Source organism: Aspergillus vadensis, assembly GCF_003184925.1.
Source record: "Aspergillus vadensis CBS 113365 unplaced genomic scaffold BO88scaffold_1, whole genome shotgun sequence".
Classification (NCBI taxonomy): Eukaryota; Fungi; Ascomycota; class Eurotiomycetes; order Eurotiales; family Aspergillaceae; genus Aspergillus; species Aspergillus vadensis.
The window spans coordinates 2,570,325-2,595,587 of record NW_020292039.1 but is presented as its reverse complement, the minus strand read 5'-3'; the positions used below and the strand labels follow the sequence as shown (position 1 = coordinate 2,595,587).

The window sequence follows — 25,263 nt, the reverse complement described above, 5'->3', positions numbered from 1 at the left end:
CAGAAGTCCTAATTCAGTAACCAGACAGACTTTGCAAGACCCCATAGCTGAAAGACGCATGAGGGACATGAATAGAAAAAAACTTCTTGATGAGCACTGGCAGGTGGCTAGTGGGATCCAATGTGTAAAACCTATCATACACACAAAAGGAAAAATAAACGAAGCCAACAGATGACTGCCCCGGCTACGGATAACCAACCCACAAGCCAGAAAAGAGAGAACATTTTTCGACCCACAGAGCGATCGTGATCCCGTCTGGAGGTCCTCAACCCCTGCATTGACCAAAGAGTAGTTGGAAGCAGCAATTACTGTATATAGAACACTGTCTGCATCTCCCCGCAAGAGCCCCATAGATCCCCAACTTGGCACTAGCAAAGCACATCCACTGATTTCCATTCAGCTCTTCTTTGCTAACTGCTTACTGAATAGTCTAATGGATGGAAGTTACGATCTGCATTCCTGACACCCAGTCTTAACCGGTTGGTAGTGACTATCAGACGTCCAAGACCGCTTAGTTGTACCGAGGATTTCCCAAATATTGGGTGACTCTAGGTTTATCCTATTTCTATTATCCAACACGGCCGAGTAATAATATTGGATTCTGTGTACGTCTGACTGACTGACAACTTCGAGTGACTTCCTGGCATCAACGATCGCCATGACAGGCCCTGTGCAGAATTGACATCGACTGACGTCTCTCAAAATGTGGTAGCTTTCAACGGATCAAGATTCAGTTTACAACAAGGTTGGATGCATGGCCTGTGCAGGAACCCCATGTTCTTCTGTTCCCAGTAGTGCTGACGACGATGACGATGGATCAGGACCCGCTGGCCAGGGCCAGGAGTGTTCATCGCATCCCAAATGTTGGGTTTTTGGATAGAGGTAATTTCAATAAGGTTTGATGGTCAGACAATGACTGATTCATGAAGCGAGTGGCGTAACGGACCGAAGGCTGATCCGAGGTAGACAGCCCGGAACTATTGAATCTAGTATTGCCCCGTTGGGAGGAGATCAAAACGGGGAGAAACTCTAGTCATCCATATGCGGGCTTATTGCCAGGACTTGGGCTTTGATTGAAATTACCAAAGGCGAGTATTAAACGAACTCTTATTACTCCGTTGCGCGGATTGCATCTTTCCAATGTTGCTGGGATTCGCTGATTATCCAGCTGTCGTTACTGTTCTATATACAGGTGCCGAAACATCTCCACCAAAGCCAAATAATAGATCCTGTTATGAAAGCAAACGTACTCTATAGTGGCACTTGTTCATGCCATGTTCGCCAGATCACTCGTCCACCCGGACTATAAAAGAGGTTGATTAAACGCAACGTGTATATCTGCCGACCGTTGACTCATTTCATGCAGTAATTCCCAGACCCTCGCCGCCGGTCTTGTGGTAAGGGGGCTTGGCGTCCGCAGCGCTGGTAGGGTCGAACCGCCAGACACCGCCGGTCTTGTCGCTCTCCAAGGACGTAACGCCGATCATTCTCGCAAGTCGCCAGAATTCCTCATCGTCGGTGTCGTTGACACGCTTGAAGAAGCGTCGGTCCCACTCGCGACCTTCTGACTTCTCGACCTTGCGAAGCTCGCGCTGGGCGTTCTCGATCTTCGACTTGGCCACGGATACGGCATCCATATCGCCCCGCTCGATGCCTGCCGCAACGTCGCGCCATGCCCGCCGGCTCTCATAGAGGTCTTGCTGGTCGACGGGCGCCAGAGTCAACGGGGTGGTCTTCGTGTCCTTGACGGAGAATCTGTCCACCTCATGCTTGCGGGAGTCTTTGATGACGAACGAATCCGACCATTGTCCGTCAACAGTGTACAGAGGCTTCTTCTCGCCCTCGTTCTCCTTGAAAAGGATTGCGCTGAAGGTGTTCTTCTTGCCACTCAGCCAGCCCTTGCCAGAGTAGTCAATCTTCGCCACGTAGCCAGTGCTGCTGGCAATGCGAGTGGACTTCTCCAATTCGACAAACGGCGTTCCGTAGATAAGAGATTCAATGTGCAAGTGCGGGAGTGTGATCAGGTACCGCTCCTGCTGAGAAGGATCGTTCTTATCCGCACCTGGAGGAGTGAGGGTCAACAGAGCATGTCCGATCTGTTTGATTTGAATGGTGCTGGAGAAGGATGCCTTCTGGGCATTGTATCCTTGTAGCTACATTTGAACTTCCAATCAGAGTCTCGTCGTACATCTAATTTTGGATAGCTACATACCTCGACGCCATGCTTCTCGTTTCTGATAGCATAAGCAGTAGCAGGGGGATGGTGGCTGACGCGGTCAATACGATCCAGATCCAGAGTGGGTACAATAGTACCACCTACCTGACTTGCTCACTGATCAAGGTGGTCTCGCCCACGTCCGCATCGCCATCCCATTTGCCAAGGAACAACTCTCCCAGGAAGGGGTTCAAGGGCTTCTTTTCGCTACCGAGCTTCTCACTGCGACTGCAGTACTGCTGGTGGAGAGTGCTGAGGAACCACTTCAAGACGGCCAGAGCTCTCTTCTCTGGATCCGCTTCTTTTGCGGCAGCCACAAAAAGGCCTGGGTGTTCGGCCCAGTAGGCAGAATATTCGGTCAAGGAGGTGGACGAGAGGATAAAGGGCGGGGCGGTCAAGGAGGAAAGATCTCCGTTGAAGGAGGCGATAGACTGAAGGAAGGAACCAGATCGGTTAGCCAAGATCCGTAAAGCAATACGAGTCTAGACAGTCTAGGATGTGGGACCAATTGCCTAGAAGAAAATCGGTCGTTCAAACTTCATACCTTAAGGAAACTTGTCCAGGAACCTTTGCTGTGGGCGGGAACGCCGGACGCTGAATCCTTGCTAGAACTCATTTTGCAGATGTAAAGACAATATCTCGACTACTGATTTGGTATAAAACCGCAGGACTGGCTAAGAATAAGCCCTGGGAGGACGGTAGAGAAAGAATGAAGCGGGGAAGAGAGAAGGAAGAGGGGAGAGGCACAGGAGGGAGACAGATGAATATGTCATGGGGAGGGGAGAGTGGAAGAGGAAAGCGGCCGGAGGGCGATCGGGTCACCCACCAAACCGAATTCAAGCCACCCGCGCAGGGGGTCGGCTCTTTCGACGTCATGGGGTGGCTGAGCTAAGCTCTGCGGATGTTCTTGTCCTGCTTGCTTTTCCCACGGATAGGATGACTTCCAAAGTCAAAGGATGAAAAACACAATGGACTGAGTTTCTCCTTCTATCACCGTATTCTTTGGGTGGCTTTCGATGCTCTCGACTCGCGTGCCACTTGCGTCTTAGCTCCGTGGCGGAGATTATATCGAGCCAGCCACTCCGTTAATCCTGGTGTGCCTACTATGCAGTGGAGAATAACTGAATATTAAGATGTAATAACGGGCGGGCAAAGAAAAAGAAAACAAGGGAAGAGGAGGGGGCAAAAAGCAATTATAATGAGATAGGCAAAAATAGACCGCTGAAGAAATCCGTGACTGTTGTTGTGCCTACAATAATCCTCTACTCTCCACCATTACCCCTGATCTCGTGATAGCTTATCAGTTGACTTGGCGACCGAACTGCGGCAACAGCTCAAACTAGTAGTCGGTACTGATCACTAGATCTTACACTGGCATATCAAATTTATCGCTTGGCTTGTATAGTGGAATTTCAGATACGACTCTTTGCCTTTACTCTGCCATACCGGGCGCCGTATGTAATCTATCTGTCGCTCAGCTTGATCGCGACTCCATTGATTATCATGCTCAGCATGACCATTGGGTCAAGGTTGCCTGAGTGGATCGAGACTGACTGCAAGCTTCTAACACAGTGGTCCCAAGGATAGCCTCCACCACAGACCGGATGAGTGGAAGTGAAAGGCTTTCCGGGGGTTGAAAACTGGACGAAAGCGGAAGGTTGACCTCCTCATTATTGAAACCTTGGGATGTTACTGTGGAGGGTCCGCCTTCTCGGTCAACCACCTTCATACGGACTGAGACCGGGCTTTGAAGGCCTCGATTTCTGCCACCTGCATAGGTGGACACCCACGCACATCCTCATATTGATGAATCTTGTGCCTTTCCCCTAAGGCCTTCGATCAGATCAACACCGTCATTCGAAGTCACCGATCGTTAGCAGCTGATCAAGTAGCCCTACAACCAAGAGACTGTCAATGATTGCCAAGTAGCACGAAACCAAGTTATATTGAAGTGGGCGCGATCGACCAGGCAGGAAGCATGAACTTGTCTCTCAGTTTTCCTGAATCGTGTGAAGTCCCCAGTCTCCACTGTGGCCCTAGTACCTGGGCCGATTACTGGGTGTTCGACACGAGAGCTGCCGTACCCCGGACGCTTTTGAGTTTTTGCAAGAGTGCTGAAATCAGTTCTGCCATCTGGAAAATTCTGGGCAACGAAATCATGAACTCGGCCATTTTTAACAGGCTTCCAGAACCTGGCTGCTGATTCAAAATGGTTTACACGCCGTTGGCTGTGCAGGAAATCGTTCCTGGCGCCCCTGTGCAGATCGGGTTCCCACCTCCGCGGCAAGCTAAGGTTCCCGGCTTTTGCCCCAAGCTTACAACTAGTTTCTCAAGCGTGCTCGGCGTCAAAAAGGCTATGAGGCTATGAGCATCACTGGTCTAGCAGCTACCAAAGTTTGATCTGAGCTAAACTTGTATGTGGATATTGCAGAAGGCTCTGCTCTTACTTCTCTGGGCGATTAAGTGTTTTTAGGGGCTGTTAGTCTGACAGACTCGCCCTCTCACCGACGATAGTTGCGCTGAAAAATGGAGCCGTGACACTCCACGTGTAGTCGAGACTCTCTGCCTTTTGCTGGCCAGGTTTCTTAAATCTGCTGGTGGCTCCATGGTACTAAGACATTTCTTTGGATGCTTAATCACTCATTGATGTACAGTATCTAGGTGTCTGGGTGCTATGGAGCCCCGTCCTCTCATTTGATTTTGATCCATCACAAGTGCATCTAGATACACTCTTTCTTTATCATCAATCGACCTTTTCCTTGCATAATGTACTTCATGACTTCATACATTCGCTCTAAAGACCAAGCAGAATCATCTCAACAATAACGGAAGCCTTTTCTCCGTGTCTGGTGTGACACAAGTCAGTCAAGAGTGACTTTGAACAGCGTCAACGACCAAGCAACATGTTCGACCAAAAGTTCTTGAATTCGTCCTCGACACTCGTCGTCCCCAATGGACGTCAGAGCTCCAGACATGAGCATCGACCGCCTCTCAACTCAACCATTACCCTCATTCAAGCCACCACTCACGACTCAGACCGTACTTTGCCTCATGGAAGCATCCCCGAAGAAGTCCATGACGATCAGTACAACCGGTTTTCGCCTACTCGAAAACTTGTTGTCGTTATTATCCTTTCATATTCTGCTATCCTTGGACCCATATCCTCCACTGCCATCTTAGCCTCTGTCCCCGAGATCGCCAGAACATTCGAAACAGACGCAGATATTATTACTGCCAGCAACGCTCTTTACCTAGCTTCCATGGGGATCGCTGCCCTCCTCTGGGGTCCTTTGAGTCAAATCTCGGGCCGCCGTCCGGTGAGTGACATCTGTGCATTCTTACTGTTCCTCTAAACCCTAATAGCTGCTCTCTTAGATCCTCATCACTAGTTCCATACTATTCTTCCTTTTCACTGTGGCCACAGCGCTATCCCCCAATCTAGAAGCCTACTTTATCTTCCGCATATGTGCCGCGTTTCAGGGAACTGCATTTCTAGTGCTTGGAAGTGCCACCGTGGGCGATATCTATGAGCCAATGTCTCGTGCCTTACCATTGGGATGGGTATTGTCAGGTAGTGTGACCGGGCCTGCCCTTGGTCCCTTTCTAGGTGTATGGCTCATCCCCAACGTTTGATTCACTCATCTGTGCTCAGCTGACACCTTCTTATAGGGAGTCGTGGCTACCTTCCGCCCATGGAGATGCATTTTCTGGCTGCTTGCTGCATTAAACGGCTTCGCAGCAGTCCTCATCATGATATTCTTTCCGGAGACCATCAGTCACAAATTAAACACCCATTTCAAAGGGAAGAGTCTGCCTCAGCAAACCAAGCAACTATGGAGTCACATCTCCCCCTTTCGCATTGCGCGCTTGGTCTTTTCTTACCCGAACATTTTCCTCACTAGCCTTACTGCTGGCGCCTTAGTGTGGAATCAATACGCCCTTCTCACCCCCATTCGCTACGTCCTCAACCCTCGCTTCCACCTTGAAAGCCCCTTTGAAGCTGGCCTCTTCTACCTTGGCCCCGGTGGTGGCTACATATTTGGCACATTTTTTGGTGGCCGTTGGGCCGATCTTGTGGCTCGGAAATACATCCGTATCCGCAACGGACGACGCATACCAGAAGACCGTCTCCGCTCTTGCGTCTCCTTCATCCTATTCGCTATTCCGGCATGCATCCTTGTTTATGGTTGGACAGTTGACAAAGAAGTTGGAGGAATACCGGTCCCCGTTATCGCTATGTTTATTCAAGGGGTGGCCACGATGTTCTGCTTCCCCAGTCTGAATACTTACGGATTGGATGTTATGCAGGATAGTGGTAGAAGTGAGGAGGTTGTCGCGGCGAACTTTGTTTGCCGGTATATGTTTGCTGCCCTCGGGTCGGGTGTTGTTCTACCTGCTCTTGAGGCAATGGGCGTGGGGTGGTTCAGTACCATCTCGGCGCTGTTGCTGGTAGCTGTAGGTGGTGGCTTATATCTGACCGCGGAGTATGGTCCACAATGGAGGGAAGCGGTTGATGCAAAGCTTCAGGCTAAGAAGGAAGAAAAGTGGAAAAGGAAGAGCGCCTCGCATGTTTAAATCTTCGGCAACCCATCTGGGTCGCCACGTCCTAAGCATAATACCCAACTGCATTGATGATTGATCTCGGCCGCGTCGCGACCGATATGACAGTTTTTGGTGGCGTCTTATTATTCTAATGTAAATATCAGAGATGTTAGTATATTTAATCAATGACCAGGCTACCTCATATAACATGTTTTTGACGGCTAGGGTTATTTACTGACTTGTCCTCTCTTACCTGATTTCACCACTGGCTTTAGATAAGTGCTGCTCAAACAGTCTCCGTAATAACTATAAGAGGAGAATTGTTCAACAGTGGTTGATGAATCGACATTGGCCCAAAAGGAGACTCAGTCATGAGATGTTAAGGGGACGGCTTGCGGGGGTACGGAAATAGATCGCGAGGCTGCACACCTGCACACAGTCTTTACTCCGCCGGCACCGATCGTCTCGCTCCCCTCTTTCCCCGACATTTATTCTTTCTCAATCCAACCCCAACCCCTATGCCCCATCTGGCTCCAAGTGTCTTGCACCCTGTTGTTGTATTGCGGCCTCTCACTCCATTCTAACTTGATGGTCCACCTTCGTTTGCCGAGATCTAAAATTAGTCGACTCCACTGGTTCTTATCGATAAACCAAACGCGTGTACCCCCCATCGGCTCTGCCCCTCCTACGGCACCACAGCTTCGTAACATTTTATCTTGATCGTCCATTCCACTAAGGAGTATTCTCACAATGCCTTTGACTGGCCTGCAGAAGCAAATTGGTCAGGTATGAAATCACTTGGCCTTGTTTGCCCATCAAAAAACATCCGACTGAACTATGGCGGAGTTTAGCTCTTTGCGGTCGGTTTCCACGGCCTTACTCCGAGCCCAGAAATAAAGACACTGATCCACGACTATGGTATTGGAGCGATCGTACTTTTCAAAAGAAATGTTAGCGATGCAGCTCAGCTCCAGGTAGGTGACCCCCTATGTGACAATTTATGGCTATCCGTAGTACGCCCGCGTCCAAATTCAGTGACTAATATTACATTTCCAATCAAAGGCTTTGACGCATGCTCTCCAAGAAGAAGCACGGTCAGCAGGACACGAGCACCCCCTGCTCATAGGAATTGACCAGGAGAATGGCCTCGTCACCAGGGTATCGCCTCCAGTTGCTCCACAACTGCCGGGCCCTATGGCTCTAGGCGCCACCAATTCCCCCGAGCTTGCATACCAGGTCGGAGCTGCAACTGGTGAGATACTAAGCGCCGCGGGGATTAACATGAACTATGCGCCCGTCTGTGACATCAATTCCGAGCCGCTCAACCCTGTAATCGGGGTTCGTAGCTTTGGAGATAAGCCCGAGTTTGTGGCCCGATTCGCCAGCGCCAGCGCCCAAGGTCTTCGGGAACACAAGGTTGTACCTACTGTAAAGCATTTCCCGGGACACGGCGATACCGCAGTTGATTCACACTATGGACTACCTGTCATTCCAAAGACACGAGAGCAACTGGAAAGTTGCGAATTAGTTCCTTTCCGTCAAGCAGCTAATGAAGGTATCGAGGCAATTATGACAGCCCATATCTCCCTACCTGGCATAGGTGATGGCAAATTGCCTGCCACTTTGTCGCCAGATGTGATGAGGATACTTCGTGAAGATATGGGGTACGGCGGTATGGTTATTACGGATTGTCTCGAGATGGATGGAATTCGTGCTACGTACGGAACAGAGCAAGGCGCTGTTCTTGCTCTGGCTGCTGGCTGCGACAGCATCATGATATGCCATACATATTCTGTCCAAGTTGCTTCGATTCTTCAGGTCTGCCAGGCTGCTGAGTCCGGAAAGATTCCCTCCGCGCGACTGAATGAGGCTATCCGTCGTGTTAAGGAGCTGAAAAGCAGCTTCCTGAGTTGGGAGACGGCCCTGCGCCCTCTGGAATCGAGGGAAAACTGGCCTGCTCTGGGAACAGACGCAGTGAAACATTCTGCGCTGGCGAAGCAAGCCTATGCTCAGTCTGTGACGCTTGTTCGAGATACCTCACAAATTCTCCCTGTGTCCAGGTCTGCTAACGTCGTATTCCTCTTTCCTGGGGACCAGACCCCAGCTGGAGGTGCAGTGGACGGAGAAGGGCTGGGAAGGAAGGGCTCTTACAACGCCTCCGTCTATCTCAATTTACTGAAGCAATACAACCCAACCGTGGTTGAGATTCGATATGGGGCAGCGGGATTATCGACTGAGCTGATGAGTGCCATTGAAGCTGCCGATGTCGTTATCTTCACTTCTATCAATGCGCGGGAATCGCCGTTTCAGCGGACATTAGGATTGGAGCTGCCTAGCCGGACCCGTAAGCTGGTCAGCATCGCCGCCTGCAACCCCTACGACTTCCTGGAAGATGCGTCCGTTGGAACATATATTGCCACCTATGAGCCTACGCCCGAAGCATTTGCGGCGGCTGCTGAGGCGATATTCGGGAATTCGGAGCCTAAGGGCATCTTGCCAGTTGAGAATCCTACCAGTCAACTGTCTATTGAGGAATCAGCATTGGATAACACTAAAGATATTTTGCAACTGACTGCTATTTGGAATGCTGCGTTGCCTACCTACCCACTTTCCGCTCAGAAGTTGCAACTACTTATAAACCAGGAGCATGGCCACCATTTCGTTGCTCGCATTGGTGCTGATATTGTAGGATTTGCCTTGACATACACCAGTAATACATCTACAGGTGTTGCTGGCAACATTGCTGTGCTCGCAGTTGATCCAGCAAAACAAGGCCAGGGACTTGGAACAGCATTGATCAAAAAAATTACTGCATGGTATCAGGCTAACATGAAACTCCCAAGCCTCGAATTGAGCAGCTCATTCCCGAGGTTCTTTCCTGGAGTACCCGACGATTTGCCGTCGTCAGTACAGGAGTTCTTCCAGAAGCGTGGCTTCTCACTATGGGATACGAGCCCACGAAATGTGGACCTGTACCGTGATATCCGTGACTTCAAAGCCCCTGACGCATATATTACTCGAGCGGCAGATCAGGGATATACCTTTGGTCCGCTCCAGCCCGAGCATTATGAAGAATGCTTGGTTGGACAGAGGAAGAATTTCTCTGCAAATGCGGTAAGCATGATCCCATCTTCAATAGAGAAGCTGTCCTGATATCATCATCGTGCACATTTATCGGCCGTTTCTCCTCAATGTAACTAACACCAAATAGGCCTGGGTGCGCCAATATGAAGAGCTCCACCCTACCAAGTATCCATTCAGTGTAATGGCAGCCTTCGACGCCCAGGGAAAGCAGGCCGCTTGGACGCTGATGCTTGGTCCTGACTCGCCCGCTCTACAGAGAAACTGGGCGCTTCCACCTGTGTGTGGGCCCAAAACCGGCCTCATCGGATGTGTAGGCGTTGATGCGGAACATAGAAAGAAGGGACTTGGGCTGGCACTACTCAGCCATGCGATGGAGGACATGAAGCGGAGAGGTGTGGAGGGAGTATTTGTCGACTGGGTGGTTCTGGAAGGGTTCTACGAGCAGCTCGGCTTCACAGTCTGGCGCGAGTACCGACGGGCAACTCTTCATTTGTAGATTACCGACATTATATCCATAGGAAGCCGCCATTAGGATGCATATAGCTATTGTAATTGGACCAGACCCAGGCTGACAATCCCCGCAAGTTGACTGGCCGAGGCCTGCATCTCGGAGTCCCCCTTCCGAGAGAACCTCGGGTAAGGTTCCCCGCCTCGGGCCTCTCGAAAGGATTACTGGCAATGTTCCGAGATGACCATCTACTCTCATATCACCCAAACACCTTTCAAACTCGAGTATATGGCATTCAATTATGTATCGCTTAAGCCGAAAATTCCATCTCAGAAGTCCACTACCAAAGCCCTCCCAAACGCTGCCGTTCCTCAAACGACACCGCCCATTCTCCACTCATCCCCGGCACTCATCTCCGGGACCATCTGTATCTGAAGCCCCGCTATTCGACCACTACTACGAGTGAGTAACTAGCCCAGTTAGCCCTCTCTCCATTCCACACCTCAGCAACTAACCACCATGATAAAATCAACAGTGCCATAGTAATAGGCGCCGGCGGCGCCGGCCTCCGCGCCGCAGTCGGACTGACCGAGTCAGGATTCCGCACCGCATGTATTACCAAACTGGTAGCATACCTACCCCCTCCTCTCCAACAATCTCCCAATATAAAACATATTACAACAAGACTAAGCAACACCAATGAAATGTTGGACAATAGTTCCCCACCCGCTCCCATACCGTCGCAGCCCAAGGCGGCATCAACGCGGCGCTAGGCAACATGACTCAAGACGACTACCGCTGGCACATGTACGACACGGTCAAAGGCTCAGACTGGCTGGGGGACCAAGATGCAATCCACTATATGACGAGGGAAGCACCGAAGGCTATCTACGAGCTGGAGAACTACGGTATGGCGTTCTCCAGAACCGAAGACGGACGTATATATCAGCGGGCTCTGGGGGGACAGAGTCTGGATTATGGGAAGGGGGGACAGGCGTACAGAACTGCTTGTGCGGCGGATAGGACGGGTCATGCGATGTTGCATGCTTTGTATGGGGAGGCGTTGAAGGTATATTATTACCATGATACCTTATCGTACTCTATTGGATGGTTCAATATGACATTCAAAGACTGAACTGACTGACGGATGTTTTTCAACTACTACAGCACGACACCCAGTTCTTCGTCGAATTCTTCGCCCTTGACCTTCTAATGGTCGACGGCGCCTGCGTGGGCGTCATTTGTCTCTCTCTTGAAGACGGCACATTGCATCGCTTCTTCGCGCGAAACACCGTCCTCGCGACGGGCGGTTACGGCCGGGCTTACTTCTCCTGCACTTCCGCACACACTTCCACAGGGGACGGAAATGCGATGGTTGCTCGCGCGGGCCTCCCTAACCAGGATATGGAATTCGTGCAGTTCCATCCCTCTGGGATCCATGGCGCCGGGGTACTCATCACGGAAGGTGCGCGCGGGGAGGGCGGATATCTTCTCAATGCGCATGGTGAACGGTTCATGGAGCGGTATGCCCCGACGGCTAAAGACCTAGCTAGTCGGGATGTCGTAGCAAGGGCTATGAATCTGGAGATTCGAGAGGGTCGGGGCTGTGGACCGGATAAAGATCATATCCATCTCCAGCTGTCTCATTTACCTGCGGAGCTTATCCGCTCACGGCTCCCTGGGATTCTCGAGACGGCGTCGATTTTCGCGGGGATTGATATCACGCGGGATCCTATCCCTGTTGTTCCTACGGTGCACTACTGCATGGGTGGGATCCCGACGAACTATAAGGGACAGGTGCTTACGACTAGTAGTAGTCGCACTTCGTCTGGGACAGACATCCCAGATACAGACGTAGAGCCAGTCCCGGGCCTCTACGCAGCAGGCGAATGCGCCAGCGTTAGCGTGCACGGCGCCAATAGACTCGGCGCGAACTCGCTCCTGGATATAGTTGTCTTCGGCCGGGCGTGTGCCCTCCACATCGCCGAGACCAACGAACCTAACATGCCCCTCCACAATATCCCCCGCGATGATACCCCTCCGTCGAATCTAGGCCAAGGCTCTCTAGGCAACCTATCCACAACCCTCCACGCAACAGGCGACCTCCCGTCTTCATCGCTCCGCCATAACCTCCAACGCGCAATGCAAACGGACCTCGCTGTGTTCCGCACGCACGAGTCCCTCACCACCGGATTAAGCAAAGTGATCGAAGTGCAGAACGACTTCACCACGCGACTCAGAACAAGCGATCGAAGTCTAATCTGGAACTCGGATCTCGTGGAGACGCTGGAGTTGAGAAATCTGCTGACGTGCGCGGCGCAGACGGCTAAGGCGGCGTTGTGTAGGACGGAGAGTCGGGGGAGTCATGCAAGGGAGGATTTCCCTGAGAGGGATGATGAGGGGTGGTTGAGGCATAGTTGGACGTGGCAGAAGGATGAGAAGGAGGAGGGGGTTAGGGTGGGGTATCGGGGGGTGATTATGGAGACGTTGGATGAGGGGGATTGTAAGAGTGTGCCGCCGGTGAAGAGGAGCTACTGAAGATTTCCCTTTGGGTCTTTCGTGGTCAGATAGGTGTAGAAGTGGTCTTTGGGGAAATTAGAGTCAATAGAGAGGACTGACGTGTTACTTGTCGCATGTAGTCGAATGCAAGGTACGAGCCGCGGATGCAGAAACAGACCCGGTATGTTGCCCGATGTATAGACTTAGTGGAACCGCTTCTGGGGTGCACCTGCATAGCTGCTCGCCGGCCAGACCAGGGCTTTGCTTGTGCCCAGAGACAGCCTTTTCTGGGCGATAGTGGCAAATGTTAATGTGAGAAGAGCGGCAGAGAAGGGAGGGGTAGAGGACATAATGATCCTGAGGCCCCCAGTCTCCGAGTATAAACCCCCCCCTCTTTCCCTCCTCTTCTCCCATAATCTCCTCCACTCTTCTGCATCCAGATTACTTACATACTACTGAGGTTTGTCCAGCTAGAAGTATCAACAGAGCCCCTCTACATTATTACTCTTTCGCGGAGGAATCAGTCCTACGTATGTAGTGAACGGAGAAGCACTAATCATAGATTATCATTCATTAGAGTAATACATGATCTTTCACTCAGTGAAGATCCTTGCAAACACCCTCAATTTCACTGTATCCTGCACTCATATTCTACCCCGTGATTAGAGCGCGGAAAATCGCACCAAACGCCGAAAACTTCGCGAAACAACATACCCATCCGTACTCCGTGTCGAAAGCAACGGTTTCATCGTACACGCACATGAAACCTGGAGTGCTCACAGACAGATGCATCCCACTTAGCCACTGGTGGCAAGGTGGTCAAGCTTGTACAAGGGCTCCAAGTGGACGTTGCGCCGGAAGATGTAGCGGTTGATCCACCAGGGAAGCACCTTAAACATCTGGTAACGCATATGCATCCGAGTCGGGACTCCGAAGATGTAGTCAAGCTCTTCCAAAGTCCGCTGCTTAGTCTCAGGGACCCACAGGAAGATCATAACAAAGGCAGTCACGTTCAGCGCCCTGAAAAAGGTTAGAGTGGCTGCAGAAAAGGCCGAGGGGGGGCATAATCAGATAATGTTAGGACTTACGCGTAGAAGCCAAAGGCCCCAGTTGGAGTCATAACGGCCAACATGCGGGGGAAGGTGATTGAAAGTACCGCAGCCCAACCGAGACAAACTGCCACAGCCCAAGCCATTCCGACCTCTGGTTTTGTTAGCCTGGTTGTGACTTGAGCACCGGATATTCACACTTACCACGATGAGACAGAGGGAAGACTTCGGCGGAGTAAGTGAACGGGACTGGTCCCTCGCCGGGAGAGTAGAAAGCCGCGAACATGAAGACAAAGAGAGCGATGCATGCCAGATGCGCCGTCTGCTCTTTGGGGATGTAGAAACAGAAGCCTGCGGCCAACAGAGTCCAAGCCATCTGGGGGAACGTGAACAAAAGCAGAGCGCGACGGCCATAAGTGTCAATGGTGAACACTGCCGGGAATGCAAAGATGAAGTTTACAAGCCCAAAACCCCAGGAGGCAAACAGTGCTTCGGTAACGTTGGCTCCCGCCTGCTGGAAGACAGTCGAGGAATAAAAGGCAACGATATTGATTCCGCACATCTGCTGCGCAATCATCACGACGAAGGAAGCAAGGGTTGCACGGCGGATACGGGGAATGGTAAACAACTCGACAAACCGGGTGGCATAGTTGCTCACTCCAGCAATGTCTTGCTCAACCTTGATCTGTGCGTAGATGTAGTAAAGATCACGCGCGGCCTGCAGCTGGGTGTTGCGCAAGCGGCACAAAGACTGGTAAGCGTTACGCATCTTTTCCTTCTTGATGTACCAGCGAGGCGACTCTGGACACATAAAGACACCAATCAGCAGAGGAAGCGCTGGAATAAAGGCAGAACCGAGCTGGAGTCTCCAGGAGATATCCCCGGTGTCTTTGACAGCAAGGTTCGCGGAAGTCCCCAGGAAGATACCAAAGGCGGTCCACAACTGCCAGCACATAACGAGACCTCCACGAACAGAAGCCGGGGTATTCTCTGCACAGAACATTGGGATTGTAGACGCCTTTAAGCCCATTCCCAAGCCCAGCAGCAGACGAGTCACGAACAGCTGAGGCCAGGTCTGACTGACGGCCGATCCAATAGGAGCAAGAAGGCAGAAGATGGCAGACATGAAAATAGCGCCACGGCGACCCAGATATTTGTTCAATGGGTCGGACAGCCAGCATCCGATGACAGCGCTAGACATGTATGGGGCCCTATCGAAGTTTATTAGTCTCAAGGTGATCTTCACAAGATACGGGGACAAGGGCTGCGCACGCATTCACAACACCGACAAGCCACTGGTTTCTCGACGCGTTTGGACCATCCTCAGGGATTCCAAGCGCAACAGGGAACGAGAGGTTGGCACCTAGATGATAAGTTAAGCTTAGCGAGGACTGATATGCTCAATTGCTAGGGCGTACTTACCATTACTTCCAGTTTGATCCCAACCCCTGGCGGGAATATCAGCAAAACAGCTCAAAATCACAGTTCAAGTTGTACTGAAAGGAAGCGAGAGTCTCGGGCGTGATACTCACTGGACAGCAGCTCCGACGGAGCAGAGAATGATGGTGAAGTAGAGAGCCTTAGGCTGACGCCACTTGTGATCTTTCTCATCACGAATGGCAGTGATCTCATCACTAGTCATATCGGGCACTGACTGGAAGTCTTCGGGATCGCGTGCCACAAGGGCTCCCTTCTTGAGCAAGGGGAGGATATCAGTCAGCTGATATTCAGTGGCAAAGTCCTCGACGTCTTGGACCACTTGAGCTGTGCTCAGATCCGCCAGGGGATTCTTGATTCTATCATGAAATTGGTTATTGGGAACACGACAGAGACACCAAGACCAGATGAAGTAACTTACTTGGCAGAAGTATTCTTGTTCAGATTAATGTGCTCCGTAGTGCCCTTCTCAGTAATATCGGGCTCGTTGTGACTGCCACTAACGCAAAGAAAGTGAGTATACATGAAGAGGAAAGAAAAGGTAAACATGAAGGCACGTACTAGGGGTCAACAGCAGAGTCAACCGCCTGAATCGGGGTTACCTCCTCCTTTGCCATGGTGTTTACCTGGCTTAGGATGAAGAAAAGCGCGTGTGGATCAAGTGCTTGCACAAGTTAGAGTACAGAGAATCACTAGCCACAACGGTGTGAGTGATAAGAAAAGACAGGGCGCGTCGAAGCCGCGGCGTGGGGAAGTATGGGGATGAGAAAGAATGCACAACAGATGCGGGGTGAGATGGAAATGAAGTTAGGAAGGCGGAGGGGATTAAAAGAATTGGAAGTAAGCAGGTGCGAGGGGAAGGGAATTAAGAGCACACTGTTGGGAATTGTTGGGTTGAGCCCTGAACAAAGAGGCGAGGTCCGGTTGCATTCACCTTCACCCTCCGGCTGCAGGAGGCTCTTACCAAGATGGAAGTATTGTGCGGTACTGTGATGCCTCCGTTCTTCCCCGCGGGGGTCCTGAACCCGGGGTAGAAGATCTAGTGGCAATCCAATCAGACCCTGTGAACAGATGTAATCAATAGGACATGTATTATCTGAGAGCATAAGCCCCTTTCTTTCAACAAACTCATTGGAACTGGCACATGGCCATTCTATCTGAAGCTAACTAGAACTACATCTCCTTGATAATGTAGCTGTTTCCTCACTTTCGCGCGCAAATACCCAGTGTATGGTAACAGAACACTGCGGACGCAAGTTTTCTCACCATAGTCAGATCTAACATGCTCCCGTCCGTCTGACAACTGGAACTACCACAACTTAGACTACTCCGGACGTTCATTCCGGGCGAAGGTAACCATTTGCCAAAGAGGACATTCCAAGAAATTGAGGCAACCATGGTACAGGCAGGTGACAGGTTGCCAGATAGACTGATAGTGAAGGCTTGCACGGAATTGGATTTGCACCCCTCCAACCTATGAGGACATGCATGGTTGTGGAGGTGGGCTAGTCTGAGTCTGCCGACTTCAGCATAGGTACACTGGTCTTCATTGTCACCTTGTAAGCACTGACCGGTGGGGAAGAGTAGCATATGTACAAACTATGGCTGAGAACATTGATCCGCATGCAAATGTTCAAAGAAAGCTAATGCAATGTTAGTTGCATCAGATGATGTTCTTTGGAGCTTCCATTATCCCTGACCACGACCGATTCTTTCAACTGTCCAGAAAACCTTATCGTATGAATGGAATTTAAGATGGTTACCATCAAGGAGAGCCTGGATTGGACTAGACGCACCCGTACGGGGCAATCTTGGCCCTTGTAATTAGGCCTGCCTCTTTACTTTCTCTAGTTTCTCCTCGTTTGCACCCTTATGGTTCCACTTAGCTAGTGTATGCATCTCGTTGTAACGCCGTCAACGCCACCGTGGAGTTTGGGAGCCAAGTGTTGACAATTAGAGCGATGCCGGCTGGCAAATGTTGAGCCAAATGCAGATTGGTGGGCGCATTTATTGGCCACCTGCAGCCGGGGAAGGGAACGGACTGCCACTACTGCTCAATCCTCTCCTGGGTTTAGAGTTAATTGAGAAGCGATTGGACACTGGTACCCTTGGTTATAGAGGACTCGATAAGTGGAACCACACAAGGCAGGTAACATGAGCAACTTAGTCGCTGTCTGAGCCAGTCTGTTCTCACAGGACCAGCCCGCCATTTCTATAGGAGCACTGTTTACGTACTTATTCCATATTCACGGAGAATTTCTGCCCACACTTCATTTACCCTTGCGTCATGCTCACGTGGAGCTGAGAGTTTATCGAGATAAATGCAGAAAGCAACAGCGGCCAACTTTTTCCCTGGTGTATAATCTCTTCTTTCCAAGAAAACCCTGGCCCTTGGTTGATTTACAAAGACGGTAAGCCACGCAACTAGCCGATTCGATCAGGAGGTGTAACCGGACGGAGTAATTTTGGGTCAGGGGCGGAGCGAGGGTCATCTTGAAAGGAGTCGAGCCCAGTCAGCGAGTTTCTCTTGCCACTGAGGACCCGAATGCTAACTCCCATAGTCCAAACTTGTCATCGATTATAGTTAAAAGTGCCACTGTCTGTGAGGGAAAATTTTATTGCCAAGCTATACCCCGACTTCCTGTGTTGTTCTCAACAGGTGATCAAACCCGCTCCATGACAAGACGGGTTGAGGGTTCGATCTGGGGTTACAGCACCATGTGGGGATGAAAGGGATGAAGGGGTCTCGGCCGGAGGTTTGACTGGACAAAGCCTGGATTAGGCTTAGTTAGGCTCGAGGACGGCACCCAACGACCCTCCAATAAGCTTGCCCGCGCATCCTTTTACCATGCTGAATCCAGACTTTACCTGTCTTCCCAGCCGTCTGTCCTGGCCACCTGCCTTGGATGACCCGCTCAATACGACACGGCCCGGGCAACAGCTTGTGAGTCGGGGGCTGGTGTCTGGGCATCCCTCCAGGTAGATGGCTTCCGCTTTAGCCTTACCTGGACGTCGACTTTCTTGATGTAGGTCGAGCTACAACTGATGGAGGAGGTGGGATTCCAAGAGCGCATGCGTCGGATACTTGAAAGGAGGCCCCAAGCCTGTCTGATTATATGGAAATCATGCCATAATCTTGAAGGTTCAAGCCAAGTAATGGGTAGCGCGCAGCGAAAAGCTGATTCGGGATCTGATCCCAAATCACACACTTCGGACGACTCGACTAGTCAGTTTTCGTATCAAGCTGCTGTAGCCTCGACCAGGGTCTGCGCAGCTCTCCTCGGAAGGGACCATGCGACGTCCTTCCCTACAATTCCCGAAATTTAGGACCCCAAAGTGTAGCTGAGGTAGGGTTGACTGCTTACTCAGACCAATATATTCGCCGTTACGCTAATAAATTCTGCGTCGGCAACTCTGAAGGTTATGTCTATATCATTGCAGATCGAGACAAACTGGCGGGCGGCTGTTGACTCTAGTAGTAGCGGTCTGCCATGACATGTTAGTACTACATTGAGCCCCGCTGGTTCCCCTCACATCGGACCATCTTTTATATTGCACTACAGAGTCGAAGAACAATGTAACCCCCCATCAGGATACAAACACCAGTTGAAGGCGCTGCATCAAGTCTGGACCTCGGAACTAAGACTGCTGTGACAGTGATCAAGAGTGTGTAGGATAATATGTATTTTCCCTTACACCATGTCACGCTGATAATTTTCTATTAATGGCCTTACTTCAGGCTTTCTTCTTCATTCTTGTTAGACAAAATTAAGGATATCTTTCCGTTCATCCCCATGGACATGCTAAGAAGTGAACCTCCCAGATTACCGTAAATGGTTAGAACACATATGCGGGGAATCAGGAGTCACGTGTGAGTAGCAATCAGAGCCCCCGTTCCGAGATGGCCGACCGATGTGTGATATCAATCTTCTGTAGAAGGCCAATGCCTTGGAAATGCCCTTATTCATGTCTTAACGGTGTGACAATGTTTTTTTCAAGATTGATATGATATGGACTTTTTACAACAGGCCCCCCCGTCTGTGCAGGACCTCTTGCGCGCTGGAGAGCCGTTCGTCCCGTTTTCCGAGTATTCTGTTCAGGACATCACCCATCTGTCAGAGGACGAGACCACAGGATGGGTGGAGACCAAACTCCGCGATGGGAAGCCATTCGTTGTACGTGGCTTCTCTCATTTGAAAGAATGGGATAGATCGGTTTTGAACAATGAGAGGCTAGGCAGCCTCTCTTCCTCAGCAGGTATGCCCACGACATTACAGTTTGGAAAGTGTAGCCGTTGACATCTTTACTCATGGACAGCGATACCGGTAAGAAACTGCCACACTGGGCGAGATGCGAAAATGCGGCTCCAAGATCTCCTTTCGCAGACAGAATATGCTCGTACCGGCAATGTCCGAGAGTTGTACGTTAGATGATCACTGTTCCGAGCGTCGGTCTCTTAAACTGATAGGCAAGCCAGTTTGTACGCAAAAGACCTTCAGTGCCCACAGGAATGGATCAAGGCATTAGATGCATTTCTTCCTTCAGCTATGAGACATCTTGGGTCTCTCGACTTATTCCGGACGTTGCCAAAGGAGATAGCTCCGGAGGTGCTGATGGCGTATGTTGGGACTCGGAAATCTTCGTGAGTCTCTGCTGCCTTCCATACGCCTATGTCCACTAACCATTTTATACTGGGGTAGTTCAGGATTTCACAGATGCTTCAGCGGAACAGTTGCGCTGAATCTATTAGTTGAATCGGAAGGTAACCGCATGACGAGATATATTTGAAGTTCACGACAAACGTTCTGATGATTGTTTAGGTGCTGGCCCTGGGTCCATCTGCTTTGGAACCGATAAACACTCACAGACTGTATACGATACATATATGGAGAGATTGGGAAAGTCTCCCCATACCGATTGGACCGACGTCTTTACTACCCAGCTCAAGTCCGCCAATTTTCCTATATACATTACCCACCAGCAACCTGGAGACTTGGTAATATTTCCTTCAGCTACTGCCCATCAAATCTGGAATATCAGTCCGATGGTTACAAAGGTAGTCTGGAATGTTATGCATAGCTCTTCACTTGTCTCTTTCTTCGACTACATCCAGCCATTCTACCAGCGATACTGCCATGCAGACACTGGCCGAGTCCCTCTAATCCCGTTACATGCCTTAATTCGAGGGTCTCTAGGAACTGAGGACGAAGCTCTTCTCCTAGACGTCTTTTCAAAATTGCTCGATGACGAAGCTATTGAGACTGATTCGGTCCCCCCAATGAAGACTGTGGATACCCAGGGGGCCGTGGTAGAATGTAATTTCTGTGGCCTGACAATATGGAATCGGCATTTGCACTGCGAGCAGTGCGGCGACTTTGACTTATGTCTGACATGCTTTATATCTGGACGCAGCTGCAAACACGTCGCTGACTATACATGGGCCGAACTAATTCCGCGTGCCTACTGCATGGAGGTTATTCAGTCGACTCGGAACAGACTGCGTGATCGATTACTCTCCAGATTCAAACGTCCAAAGTATGATTTTTCCCTTCAAGCATATGGGCTCCATCACCCTCCAAGTCTGTGCTTTGGTCCCGTGTCAAGAGTCTTACGATAAAATATGTGATGACGAGTGTGCCTCTAATCTTACTTTTTCAGGCAAAAGTCTCTGGGCTCCTTGGCTGCTGCTGCGGCAGATGCACGAAAACAACCGATGATAGTACGGAATAACCCCAGTATTTTTTTTGAGTTTGGCATTGAATGAGCGCGAACTAAATAAACCAGGAGCGACTCTGTCACTTGTGCCGTGATAGTCATCCTGCCTGGAAAGGGGTGGCTTGTACCCAATGCTCCGCATTCTTTTGCTTCCGGGGCCTCCACCGACACTTTGACGTGGATCTGATACCCTTTCTGAGGAACACAGATCCGTGGGTATGTCCAAAGTGCTCCCATTTCTGCAATTGCCGATGCTGCCACTTCCCTCTTCCTTACTCTAGCAAAGACAAACCTGTGCGGTCTCGGATTAAGTCGATTGATCCTCGCGGTCGAATCATGGGGTTCACCGACAACGTATTCGATCAGAAACGAGGCAAAAGAGCTAGTATGGTTACTCATAGCGCATCCCTCCCGCCTGAAGTGCCTTCCCGGGTACATAAACGACCGAGAACCCAGGTTAGTGATGAAGAGGCGGAACTACCACGACAGCAGGAAGACTATAGTACTTTCACAAATCGTGGTATGATACAGTCGCAAAGTACAGAGGATACTATACACTCAAACGCTCGTCCCTATGTCATGTCCTCACGGAGTATAGGCCCGAAAGGGCAGCTCCGTATCAGTGATCTCGTTGAGGAACATAGCCCTGCTGAAGCTGAGCCTTCCTTTCAGGCTCCCTTTAGGCATGCATCTCCTCTACTTTCCCTGACACCAGGAGATGGCGCATTACGACGGCCAACCAATGAGCCGAGTGTTCCAGCCACTACAGATGAAGCCAGTATCTCTTTTCTTGAAAGGAAATTGGAAGAGCTCCGTCGATATGCCGATGAACTTCTGGATCTTTCCCTGGTGGACTCACATGCGAAGGTTCAGGAGAAAATCAGTCAGTTGCAGGGTCAGATCGAAGAGCGCAAGCGACGGAAAGCGGAGGCGCTGTTCGACAGCCTCGATCGGGATTTCCCAGAACTTGCCACCGTTGCGAGAGAGGAAGCGCGAAGACGGGGATTGTAAATCGGGATCTAGCTTATATATAGAGTACTAATGGGCGTGAAGAGCACCGCCGATAAGCACTGGCCCACTGGTCCAAAACAAAACAAGGAATTTAGTAGTTGTAGGCTCGGGGTGCAGGTAGAAGGTAGGATGTATAAAACCCTGAGACATCCTTGAGAAAGACCAGGAAGTACCCCTGTAAGAAGAGATCTTCAGCAAATAACAAAAGTTCACCAATGATTCGCAGACACATTGAATTTTGGGCTGCGTGAGTGAGGCCCCTGGAAGGAAGAGGACAAGGCGCCCGACACCAGAGCAGCGGAAGCGATCCAGGGAAACAGGCGGAGTTCCAGCCGGCGTCGATCGTCACCTCCACTTCTCCCTCGTCCTCCCACATCACTCCGGACTTTCCCTCCCTTTCTTCCATCCCGGATTCAGTCCAGTCTTGCTCCTCGTATCTTGATCGGCTCGAAAGCTTGTCTTGACTGCTCTTACTGCAGCAATCAACCCTCTTCATTTGATTGCCTTACTTCCTTTTTGTTGAACCTAGTCTGGTATGTTTCATGTTTGTTAGCTCATTGTTGGCGCCCTCTAGCAACGCTTCCCCTCCCTCTCACTCTGCGCAACTGGCGGGCCTACCTGGATTTCGCGCAGACGAAGGGGCCCATCGATTGACTCACTCCGGCGAACACATCGCTTTCTTGGAATTGACAAGCCCCATAGGCCTCGTCCTTAGCCGTGAATCGGTCATCCCACCCCCCGACGAGGGCTGTCGGTAGCAGGCCAAACACACTACGAACCCTGACCGCCTCCACCACCCACAACTAGCTCTCCTAGGGACGATTCCACGCACTCTCGCCCTCCCTCTCTTGCCCCTCCATTCTTTCACTTCCAGCTGGGTGAAACGCTAGCTTCGAATTTACTCTCAAAACACCTCTCATCGCCGCGAACCGCATCCCCGCCCCGCCATGCCCTGTTTCAAGGGTCTCGCCGTGAGTATACACACTCCGGACGGACCTATCTCCGAATACTCCATTCAACGCCAGTCCCGGGCGTCTCGCATAGCTTGCTACATCCCCGTGCCACCACCCAAGATCCCCGAATCCGGATCCGGGCGCCCTGAGCAGTCAACGTTCGCTATCTCCATCACTCTTCTCAACCCCGGCCAAGACGTCCCATACTCCGCCCCGAAACCGACCCCCGACAACCCCGCACCCAAGCCGAAGGTAGTTGGTGGGCTACCCGGGACTACCGGGGAGCGTGGCCAGTACAGCAGCACGGTTGCTCCGTACCAAGCATTGACTAATTCGCCAAATGAAACGGTCGCCGCCTACATCTACTTTGATGGCCGGGCCAAGGAGGAAGTGGCCACACTGCTGCGGAGAGGTGAAGAAACGTGGGTCAACTCTCGATGGGTCAGCGTACCGGTATCAGAGGGCGGAGGTCTCGCCGAACGGGAGTTTCTCTTCCGCGAAGTCGGACTAGAAAGATGGCTGAACGGCTTGGACTTGGAGGGTAAAGACGCTGCCGCCAAGATCGAGCGCCGACGACAAAAAATGGAGAAGCGCCGAATCAAGCGGGAAGCAACTGGAGATCTGGAGATGGACGCAAAGTCGGGCAAAGGAGTCATGCGCTATGGCAACGATGCCAAGTCTCCGCTAGAAGATGTTTCGGACGACGACATGTCGTTCTCCGATTCGGACGATGACCCGATTCCCGAGTCTGCGGGTCAGATCAAGGTGGCTTTGTTCCGTGTCCTGGCATCTGGGGAGATTAAGCGCGGAGAGTACTCACCACAGTTCGATGCTCATGACGATGATGACGAAGCCCAGGGCGAGAATGGACATAAAGGGGCAGCTGATGCGGACATTGATCACACAACGAGCTTTGCGAAGCCAAAGACGCTCGACCCCAAGACGATTAGCACGCAGACCGTGACAGGCATCGACCCATCCGACAAACCTTACGCCACCTTCACATTCATGTACCGTGGCGAGCGTGAGTTTATCCCCTCTGGTTTTCTGTAGAGTAATCGACTGACTAGGACACAGGTCAATTGCAAAAGATGGGAATTCTGAGAGACCCCAAGGCGCAAGAAACCCCCGGGTCCGCGAAGCGTCGGTCCTTGCAGCCAGACTTCGCCAATCTCGGTCCCCTGAAACCCGGCGGCACGGTCGGATTTGTGAACTTCCGCGACAGCACAGAAAGAAAGAAAGGCAAGAAGTCTGGTGAGGATGACGAGATGGACAGTGAAGACGACGAAGACAATTCGATTCTCGGTAAAGCAGATGAAGAGGAGGGCAAAGAAGATGACCTTCATTTGTCTCCGGACGATATCCGACGGCAAGGGGAGCTCGCGGAAAGCATACGAAAAATAAAGGTACGTCAAGAACCGATACTAGTGTCTCTACCATCCGCTAATTGTTGTACACAGCTTAAACGTCAGCATTCGTCTGCTTCGTTAGCTACGAATACACCTCCGGCCGAGAGTGCGAGCCCCAATACAGCCGGGGACACGCCTGCGACCAACGATCCGTCCACTACTCCGCCCGCTGTTGCTGCGGCTACGGCCGCTGAAACCCCCAAGCCAGCCGCTAATACACTGAACGGAGGATTCATCGGCAGTCCATTGAAGAAGCAGCGGGCGAGCGTCTCACATTCAGATGAAGACGCCATGCGCCGACGAATGGAGTCGGGACTCTCCCAAGAGATTACGAATGTTGGCCCAGGTGACAGTACCAAGGCAACCAACCTTCTTGAGACACACCCGCAAAAACCCCAGGAGACCGAAGATGAGGAACTGTAACCGGTTGCTTCAACTCCCATCATCCATGCCCATATTCAGTGATACAGATGTCTACCCACAATTCTTTTCATCCTCCTCTTTTTTTACCCCATCACCTCGGACGCCACGATGGACTGGTGCGAGACGGCGCGCTAGCCAGCTGTGTCAGACCGCAGCACCATCTACACTCTGATTTGATCTTTTCTCAATCCTTATTTACCATTCTAACTACAGCTGACATCTACTGTTTGGATATGGTCCATTTCTGACGAAATCATCATGACTAAGTCGTTTTACCCTTCTTCATTTCCATATCCATCTCTCTCAGTTCTGTGGGCGGCTGGGTAATTGATTCTCTAGCTAGAACGGGGGACAGGCGAAGGTAATTGATATAGACGCAATGAGTCACGCAAGTTGCATTTAACGATTTATGCTACGTTCTTGGATCCGGTTCGTACCTGTAAAGCCTAATGAAGGAGACGTAGGCTGTAGTCGGCTT

The 25,263-nt window shown here is 51.0% G+C and overlaps 8 protein-coding genes across 8 annotated transcripts; 5 read left to right on the top strand and 3 right to left on the bottom strand.

Annotated features, from left to right (window-relative positions):
• Positions 1-1,067: 1,067 nt before the first annotated feature.
• On the bottom strand, positions 1,068-3,118 carry BO88DRAFT_26153 (OSBP family protein). Its single transcript, XM_025702289.1, has 5 exons — positions 3,042-3,118; positions 2,760-2,885; positions 2,321-2,646; positions 2,213-2,267; positions 1,068-2,153 (listed from the first exon to the last, which is right to left on the bottom strand). Exons 2-5 carry the CDS (start codon positions 2,829-2,831, stop codon positions 1,359-1,361), a joined length of 1,248 nt encoding a protein of 415 aa, XP_025568713.1. The 5' UTR covers positions 2,832-2,885; positions 3,042-3,118; the 3' UTR covers positions 1,068-1,358.
• A 2,000-nt stretch (positions 3,119-5,118) lies between these two features.
• On the top strand, positions 5,119-6,790 carry BO88DRAFT_448705 (putative MFS transporter; the record flags this gene model as incomplete). The annotated part of the gene is made up of 3 exons (XM_025710445.1): positions 5,119-5,532; positions 5,591-5,824; positions 5,885-6,790. The coding sequence occupies 3 exons, from the start codon at positions 5,119-5,121 to the stop codon at positions 6,788-6,790; spliced, it is 1,554 nt and encodes a 517-aa protein (XP_025568712.1).
• A 476-nt stretch (positions 6,791-7,266) lies between these two features.
• BO88DRAFT_378639 (putative beta-N-acetylglucosaminidase) lies at positions 7,267-10,518 on the top strand. The gene is made up of 4 exons (XM_025704448.1): positions 7,267-7,543; positions 7,609-7,731; positions 7,820-9,871; positions 9,969-10,518. The coding sequence occupies exons 1-4, from the start codon at positions 7,508-7,510 to the stop codon at positions 10,335-10,337; spliced, it is 2,580 nt and encodes an 859-aa protein (XP_025568711.1). The 5' UTR covers positions 7,267-7,507; the 3' UTR covers positions 10,338-10,518.
• A 72-nt stretch (positions 10,519-10,590) lies between these two features.
• BO88DRAFT_378636 (succinate dehydrogenase flavoprotein subunit) lies at positions 10,591-12,844 on the top strand (the record flags this gene model as incomplete). The annotated part of the gene is made up of 4 exons (XM_025704447.1): positions 10,591-10,751; positions 10,825-10,915; positions 11,008-11,358; positions 11,457-12,844. The coding sequence occupies 4 exons, from the start codon at positions 10,591-10,593 to the stop codon at positions 12,825-12,827; spliced, it is 1,974 nt and encodes a 657-aa protein (XP_025568710.1). The 3' UTR covers positions 12,828-12,844.
• Positions 12,845-13,585: 741 nt separating this feature from the next.
• On the bottom strand, positions 13,586-15,891 carry BO88DRAFT_448702 (galactose-proton symport; the record flags this gene model as incomplete). Its single annotated transcript, XM_025710444.1, has 8 exons — positions 13,586-13,808; positions 13,877-13,991; positions 14,042-15,048; positions 15,110-15,200; positions 15,260-15,285; positions 15,370-15,633; positions 15,696-15,773; positions 15,836-15,891. 8 exons carry the CDS (start codon positions 15,889-15,891, stop codon positions 13,586-13,588), a joined length of 1,860 nt encoding a protein of 619 aa, XP_025568709.1.
• A 1,426-nt stretch (positions 15,892-17,317) lies between these two features.
• Positions 17,318-19,113, bottom strand: BO88DRAFT_440247 (uncharacterized protein). Its single transcript, XM_025709770.1, is given in 6 exon segments — positions 17,318-17,841; positions 17,932-18,047; positions 18,143-18,175; positions 18,197-18,378; positions 18,646-18,726; positions 18,746-19,113. 6 exon segments carry the CDS (start codon positions 18,770-18,772, stop codon positions 17,699-17,701), a joined length of 582 nt encoding a protein of 193 aa, XP_025568708.1. The 5' UTR covers positions 18,773-19,113; the 3' UTR covers positions 17,318-17,698.
• BO88DRAFT_400563 (uncharacterized protein) lies at positions 18,845-22,063 on the top strand. The gene is made up of 8 exons (XM_025705610.1): positions 18,845-18,956; positions 19,014-19,531; positions 19,592-19,694; positions 19,752-19,916; positions 19,975-20,036; positions 20,095-20,809; positions 20,933-20,993; positions 21,059-22,063. The coding sequence occupies exons 2-8, from the start codon at positions 19,285-19,287 to the stop codon at positions 21,998-22,000; spliced, it is 2,295 nt and encodes a 764-aa protein (XP_025568707.1). The 5' UTR covers positions 18,845-18,956; positions 19,014-19,284; the 3' UTR covers positions 22,001-22,063.
• Positions 22,064-22,801: 738 nt separating this feature from the next.
• Positions 22,802-25,127, top strand: BO88DRAFT_25355 (uncharacterized protein). The gene is made up of 3 exons (XM_025702230.1): positions 22,802-23,977; positions 24,031-24,359; positions 24,414-25,127. The coding sequence occupies exons 1-3, from the start codon at positions 22,948-22,950 to the stop codon at positions 24,783-24,785; spliced, it is 1,731 nt and encodes a 576-aa protein (XP_025568706.1). The 5' UTR covers positions 22,802-22,947; the 3' UTR covers positions 24,786-25,127.
• The last annotated feature ends 136 nt before the right edge of the window (positions 25,128-25,263 follow it).

Excerpts from the sequence above, each read along its gene's own strand:
- BO88DRAFT_400563 (XM_025705610.1), top strand. The coding sequence starts at position 19,285 with ATGGACTTTTTACAACAGGCCCCCCCGTCTGTGCAGGACCTCTTGCGC. Across the intron at positions 19,532-19,591 it reads CAGCCTCTCTTCCTCAGCAG|CGATACCGGTAAGAAACTGC; the intron begins GTATGCCCACGA and ends ACTCATGGACAG. Across the intron at positions 20,994-21,058 it reads CACGAAAACAACCGATGATA|GAGCGACTCTGTCACTTGTG; the intron begins GTACGGAATAAC and ends TAAATAAACCAG.
- BO88DRAFT_26153 (XM_025702289.1), bottom strand. The coding sequence starts at position 2,831 with ATGAGTTCTAGCAAGGATTCAGCGTCCGGCGTTCCCGCCCACAGCAAA. Across the intron at positions 2,647-2,759 it reads CCTGGACAAGTTTCCTTAAG|TCTATCGCCTCCTTCAACGG; the intron begins GTATGAAGTTTG and ends TCCTTCCTTCAG. Across the intron at positions 2,268-2,320 it reads TTGATCAGTGAGCAAGTCAG|CCACCATCCCCCTGCTACTG; the intron begins GTAGGTGGTACT and ends TGACCGCGTCAG.
- BO88DRAFT_378639 (XM_025704448.1), top strand. The coding sequence starts at position 7,508 with ATGCCTTTGACTGGCCTGCAGAAGCAAATTGGTCAG. Across the intron at positions 7,732-7,819 it reads GCGATGCAGCTCAGCTCCAG|GCTTTGACGCATGCTCTCCA; the intron begins GTAGGTGACCCC and ends TTCCAATCAAAG. Across the intron at positions 9,872-9,968 it reads AGAATTTCTCTGCAAATGCG|GCCTGGGTGCGCCAATATGA; the intron begins GTAAGCATGATC and ends AACACCAAATAG.
- BO88DRAFT_25355 (XM_025702230.1), top strand. The coding sequence starts at position 22,948 with ATGCCCTGTTTCAAGGGTCTCGCCGTGAGTATACACACTCCGGACGGA. Across the intron at positions 23,978-24,030 it reads ATTCATGTACCGTGGCGAGC|GTCAATTGCAAAAGATGGGA; the intron begins GTGAGTTTATCC and ends ACTAGGACACAG. Across the intron at positions 24,360-24,413 it reads AAAGCATACGAAAAATAAAG|CTTAAACGTCAGCATTCGTC; the intron begins GTACGTCAAGAA and ends TGTTGTACACAG.
- BO88DRAFT_440247 (XM_025709770.1), bottom strand. The coding sequence starts at position 18,772 with ATGTCATGGCAGACCGCTACTACTAGA. Across the intron at positions 18,379-18,645 it reads GCGTAACGGCGAATATATTG|GCTTGGGGCCTCCTTTCAAG; the intron begins GTCTGAGTAAGC and ends ATAATCAGACAG. Across the intron at positions 17,842-17,931 it reads TGGAGCGGGTTTGATCACCT|TTTGGACTATGGGAGTTAGC; the intron begins GTTGAGAACAAC and ends ATCGATGACAAG.